This window comes from Pagrus major, chromosome 4, assembly GCF_040436345.1.
Source record: "Pagrus major chromosome 4, Pma_NU_1.0".
In the NCBI taxonomy this organism is placed as follows: domain Eukaryota; kingdom Metazoa; phylum Chordata; class Actinopteri; order Spariformes; family Sparidae; genus Pagrus; species Pagrus major.
In genome coordinates this window covers 34,663,907-34,669,906 of record NC_133218.1, presented here as the reverse complement: position 1 = coordinate 34,669,906, position 6,000 = coordinate 34,663,907, and the positions used below count along the sequence as shown (strand labels likewise).

The 6,000-nt window shown below is 43.1% G+C and overlaps 1 protein-coding gene across 3 annotated transcripts; it reads left to right on the top strand.

Moving 5' to 3' along the window:
• Positions 1–279: 279 nt before the first annotated feature.
• Positions 280–5,231, top strand: nod2 (nucleotide-binding oligomerization domain containing 2). 3 transcript variants are annotated; one of them, XM_073464535.1, is made up of 11 exons: positions 280–339; positions 574–1,109; positions 1,470–1,596; positions 1,897–3,664; positions 3,760–3,843; positions 3,926–4,009; positions 4,120–4,203; positions 4,288–4,371; positions 4,492–4,575; positions 4,713–4,796; positions 5,075–5,231. In XM_073464535.1, the coding sequence occupies exons 2-11, from the start codon at positions 624–626 to the stop codon at positions 5,145–5,147; spliced, it is 2,958 nt and encodes a 985-aa protein (XP_073320636.1). In that variant the 5' UTR covers positions 280–339; positions 574–623; the 3' UTR covers positions 5,148–5,231. The 3 variants fall into 3 exon arrangements, with proteins under 3 accessions (XP_073320636.1, XP_073320638.1, XP_073320637.1); XM_073464537.1 differs by lacking the exon at positions 280–339 and having other exon boundaries at positions 547–770; positions 873–1,109; positions 5,075–5,177; XM_073464536.1 differs by lacking the exon at positions 280–339 and having other exon boundaries at positions 547–1,109; positions 5,075–5,177.
• The last annotated feature ends 769 nt before the right edge of the window (positions 5,232–6,000 follow it).

The following is a 6,000-nucleotide window of genomic DNA, read 5'->3' as shown; positions in this document are numbered from 1 at the left end:
TGGAAATGTCCTTGCATCTCTGTGACCAATGGACATTAGCATGTGGCAAACTATGAACCCCATTTGATAATTGTGGAAAAAACCTAGAAGTTTCATTAACTGTTGCTTTGTGATGCAAGCAGACACATCTGTCCTCTGGGTGTTGGAGTTTCACTTCATTTGCTGGCAAGGAACAGGCAATGCTTGGTTTTCCTTTTACAGGAGGGACTTGGTAGCAGAGCGTCTTTCGGTTTCAGTTGTGGAATGAGGAAGAAGCAAGTCCACAGCAATGCTGCGTCTCCCCAAATGACAGATGGAGGGAAGAGAACTCTCAACAACTCAACTGTTGTGGAGACTAATGTGAGTGATTATATTACAGTGCTGTTACTGTGCGTTACATGACTTTGTGTTAATCTTGTGTATTTGTATATTTGTTACGTGTTATTATATATTATTATTAGGGTGGTTACTGTGTATGAACACAAAAATGGTGTCTGATGTAATTTAAAAGAATCAGAGTGAAAGTTTGTCATTAGTAGTCACATAATGACATGTGGGTGTGTTTTCTGTGCCCGGTTGTCATACTGCAAGCAGCATTCGTACACGCTGGATGTCCCTGGTATAGACGGTGACATGCCAAAAGCATGTCTGTCCAGGAGCTTGTGCTGAAACAACGGACAGAGATACTACATGCACTGTGCAGCAGCGGCTCAGCTGAACATCTGGAACAAGTCCTGGACATACTGCTGGCCCAGGGGGAGCTCTCATGGGAGGAATACCAGAACATACAGGTACCAGGGAGGGCACTGTACACTAATGCCAGAGAGTTGCTCGACCTGGTTTATACAAAGGGTGTGGATACTTGTGGGCTCTTCCTCGCTGCTCTCAAACAGGTCCTTCCTGAAGCGAAGGGAGTTGGCCTCTCTTTGTCAGGATGCCTTTCAAACCTTGAAGGAAGAGAAGAATACCAGAGCACATCTAGTCAGACTCTTCTGACCCAAAGACCCAGCCTAGTCAGCGAGCTACAAGGCTGCACTGATGGCGCTCTGAAAGCTCTCCTCGCATCAGGACTCTTCACTACAGCAGACTGCGATGATGTGTGCCTACCAATACACACCCCCTCTCAGCAGGTAAAAAGGCCTGCATTTTATACACATCAATAAAATGTGGCTTGACAACTTCCTGTTATTAAAATTAGGTATATTATATTATATATTATCTAGCCTTTTCTCCCCAAGAGCTAGATAAGAAAATTTATACCACTCTCATATCTGTACAGCTAAAGGGTAACTCCACCAATTTTACACATTAAAGTGTATTTAGAGGTCTTGGAGAGCACGACTGCATATCTGAAAGGAGAAGTGTAAAGCAGGCCTAACTCTGTGCAAAGGTCAGCATTAAACTGGAGACTTTTTCTTTTCAGAAAGTTACAGCACTCCCAAAATAGTGAACTACACTAATGAATCTGTTTCCATTCATATATCAAACAGGCGAGGCGTTTGCTCGACCACGTCAGGTCAAAAGGAGAATCGGCAGCGAAGATTGTGCTGCAGTACATTCAGCAAAAACAGGAATCTGGATCCCTACTGACCCAGGAGACACCAACTCCTCCCAAAGGTACCGCAGGATTATAATCGTGTTAAAAACTACTACAGTATGTAATTTTAATATTTTAATAGGAGATTCTATGTGTAAGCTAAGCCTGCAGCAGACGCGTGTCCTTGTATGATCTTGTGGGATATCTGAAATATACAAATTGTATCCACTTCTGCGGTGGAGCAGCAAAAATAGCATGTGGTTAAAAAAATGACTCATTCAAAAGTGTGAACAGACCAACTGTCTGCACACCACATTATTAATATACTGAACATATACAGTGCTTTGATAAATTGTATTTTATCTCATATTCTATCACAGAGTTCGTAAAGTATCAGAAGAAGCTCAGCAGTTCTGTGTCCGCCCAGTCCTGCTTCCTCAGTACTTATGGAGGGACCAGCCACATGCGTCTGGATGACATCTACACTGAAGGTCAGCTGGAACTAGATCATTACAGTGCTGATGCTCATGAATCTTTGGGCCTGGAGGACATAGTCGGTACGGCAGGTACAGTGAACGAGGAGGCCGACACGGTGCTGGTGTCCGGGGAGGCAGGCAGTGGGAAGAGCACCTTGCTCCAGAGGCTGCACTTGCTTTGGGCTCGGGGGACAGCCCTGCAGGACTTCCTCCTTCTGTTTCCGTTCAGCTGTCGCAGGTTGAACTCAGAGCAGAGGGAGGTGTCTGTCCAAGAACTGCTGTTTCAGCACTGCTGCTGGCCAGACAGGGAGCAGGAAGAGATTTTCCAGTTCATCCTGGACCACCCGCATCTCATCCTCTTCACTTTCGATGGCTTGGATGAGCTCAAGCAGAGCTTTTCAGATGAACACAGGCTCTGCTGCCCCACCCAGCGTGCACCTGTTCACGTACTATTGTTCAACTTAATCCAGGGTTCCCTCATGAAGGGAGTGCTGAAAGTGGTGGCTAGTCGCCCAGAGGCAGTGGGTCCTCTGTTGAAGAAACACCTTCGCAAAGAGGTCTTCCTGAAAGGCTTTTCCCCGAGTGGCATTGACTGCTTTGTGAAGAAGCATCACAGTGACCCCACTGTGGCTGCTAAGGTTTTGGGGTCCCTACAGACAAACACTGCTTTACTTGGACTGTGTCACAGTCCAGTCCTCTGCTGGATTGTGTCACAGTGCCATAAGGAGCTGCTCGGCTTTGGAGAGGGCAGCCCCCAAACAATCACAGACGTGTACCTGATGATCTTACAGCACTTTCTCCGGCGCCAAAGCTCCCCGACGAGCACTGTGGGGTTAGGTTGGCTTCACGAGCACCTACAAACAGTCTTGCATCTCGGGCAGCTTGCCTTTGAGGGGATAGGAACCACCTGTTACATCTTCTCAGGTACAGACTTGGAGACATGTGGTGTAACTGAAAAGGATATCTGCATGGGCTTCCTCATTCAAAGCAAAGATATGTCCTCCACTCACAGTAAACACTATGAATTCCTTCATCTGACTATGCAATGTTTCTTTGCTGCTCTGTATATTGTTCTGTCAAACAACACTGACCGTTCAACTATCCCCAAGCTCTTTGAGCTGAAGGACATGAGGGAGACGGGTCTGAGCAGCACATGCTTCAGGTCCTGCTTGCCTTCCACTTACCAACAAGAGGGGGAAGCTACAGCAGCTGAAACACATAATCTGCAAATCACAGCCACCTTTGTGTCAGGGCTGCTGTCTCAGCGCCATCAAAGCCTGTGGCTCCACTGCTGCCCCAGTGCTGTGACGGAGAAGAGGGTCAGACAGGTGGTGAGATGCCTGTCAAAAGGCATGCAGAAACACTTCAAGTCCATCCCTCAACCTGTAGAGGGGGAGAAGAAGAGCATGCATGCAATGCCAGGCTTTGTCTGGCTTATCAAGTGCATCTACGAGATGCAAAATAGCCGGATTGCAAAAGATGCCATGAGTAAGCTGGAGGTGGACCACTTGAAACTGACCTACTGTAACATTGGACCTGTGGAGTGCACTGCAATAGCCTATGTGCTCCAGCATCTGAAGAATCCTGTAGGCCTGCAGCTGGACAACAACTCTGTGGGCGATGTTGGAGTGGAGCAGCTTCTTCCCTGCATGCACATTTGTAATTCCCTGCAGTGAGTATGAAAGGTTGCATTATTCCTCTCATCTATTCATTATCTTGAACTAAGCTTCCACATCCTTAAGTGCCTTGTATCTTTCTTTTTATCAGTCTTAGGAATAATAACATTACAGATGAGGGGATCCGCAAACTGATTGCTAAAGGAATCCAGTGTGACAACTTCCAGAAAATTGCGTAAGTATTGTCTAGACAATTAATCATTAACACTACCATTAAGGTACAAATGACGTTGAATAATCATTTTGTTTCCCTCTAGGCTCTTCAACAACAGGCTAACTGATGCATGCACACAGCACTTTTCTCATCTTCTGAAGACCAAGCAGAATTTCATTGCTCTAAGGTCAACAGTATTTCAGGCGCTCGACGGATGTGACACCAATAAGGAACTATAGAAATAATACTTTGTAGTGTACAATGCATGTCAAATGAACTTCTCGTTTTTTCTTTCAGGCTGGGCAATAATAATATAACAGCGGAAGGAGCAAAGCAGCTGGCAGAGGGCCTGAAATTCAACCATTCACTGCAGTATTTAGGGTAAAAGTCTTTGAGAAAATTGAAGAAGTCTTCTGCCAAATCTCACGCATCTTATTAATATTACTCCTTTTGTTGTATTCACAGGCTTTGGGGCAATAAGATAGGTGATGCAGGAGCAGAGGCTCTTGCCAGAGTCCTAGAGAGCAGCAATACTCTGGTGTGGCTCAGGTAATATTTGCTTCAAATATTGACTTAAGACAGCGTGGAAAATGTTCAGAAATGAAATTCCACTTATGTGAGGTTCCACAATGACCACAATTGTATGCGTATGTCGTTATGTAATGGCAGCCTGGTGGGCAACGGCGTAGGGAGCACAGGAGCATGCGCCCTCGCCAACATCATCAAGAACAGTACGTCACTGGAAGATATTTGGTAAGTGTTGGAGATCAGTCATACTCGTATTGAAAATGCACAAGACATTTGAATGCGCCGAAATGGCTGATTTGACATTTGAGCAGTCACTGTACAGTAGTGCTTAAATTACTCCACCCTCTCATTTCCTGTAAAAGGTTGACAGAGAACTGCATAACCAGAGCAGGGGTGGAATGTCTGATTCAAGCCCTCGAACACAACACTCATGTGAAATCAATATGGTATGTGATGAGCACTGAGCCATACATTCACAAATACAAAAGTTACCACTGTTTGTTTCTTATGTGGTTGGTGCATGTGATTGGTTGCGTGCATTCTGGATTTGGGTCAAGGCGCATGGCTGCACTTCTAGTTTCAGTGCCAAGAAAAACTGTGGTTGTTGAAGCCCGCATCCTACTTTAGCCAAACAAGAATGTTTTTATGGCTTTAAACTCGGTTTGTATTTCCAAACTGGCTGTGCACTGTCAGTGATAGATTTTGCCTTTCTCCATCACTACAGGTTGAAAAACAATGACCTCAGCCCAGAGGAAGTAGCGGAGATGACACAACGTGAATCCAGGCTGATCTTCTGAGTCTGTATTGCGTTGGCAGAGGAATGTATTGCTTTAGAAGTGTTTCTATTTATTATGAAAATATTTTTTATTAAAACTTGAAATTTAAAACGTGTCTGCTGAAGTGGTTCTTGGTTTTCTGCTTAACGGATGAACAAAATGCTATTTTTCAGCGTTTATTCAAATACACAAAATCGCCACCTTTTTTATCTCGGGTTTCTTTTTTAGTGTAGGTGGTGATAGGATCACATAACACCATACCACAAACACTATTACTACTACTATCGCTACTAATAAAGATCATACCAAGTGTTAAAAGAAACAGTCTTGACTGAAAACAGGTTGTCTATGTTTAATGGACAAAGTAAACTAAACATATTCTCTTTACTGATATACAGAGCTACTTTTACTGTTCTTGTATATTTAAATGCGTATGCTACTTTATAAATATTATATGCTTTATTGTTATACCTTTTATTTGATAGCTATAGTATTATTATATATATGACAATTTTAGAAGTGATTACATATTGATACTGTAAGTATATATTATATCCAACACTATTTTTCAGTGATAAACAGCTCTGACTCAGCTGATAAAACATTGGAATTTTTCATACAGTAGACTGCATAGTTAATAACAATCTAAAAATGCAATATCACACATTGACATGTGTAATATTCAATGTTATATTGTGTTATTTAACGATTAAATACTATATTGCACTGTAAACTGGCCCATTCTGCATGCAGCCTCACTTTTTCCATGATGTTTACAATAATCAAATTCTTGCTTTTAAATTTTGAATGCTTATCTGTTATCATAATTTAGTATTGCATCTCATATTATGAAAATACTGTGCAGTAAACACTC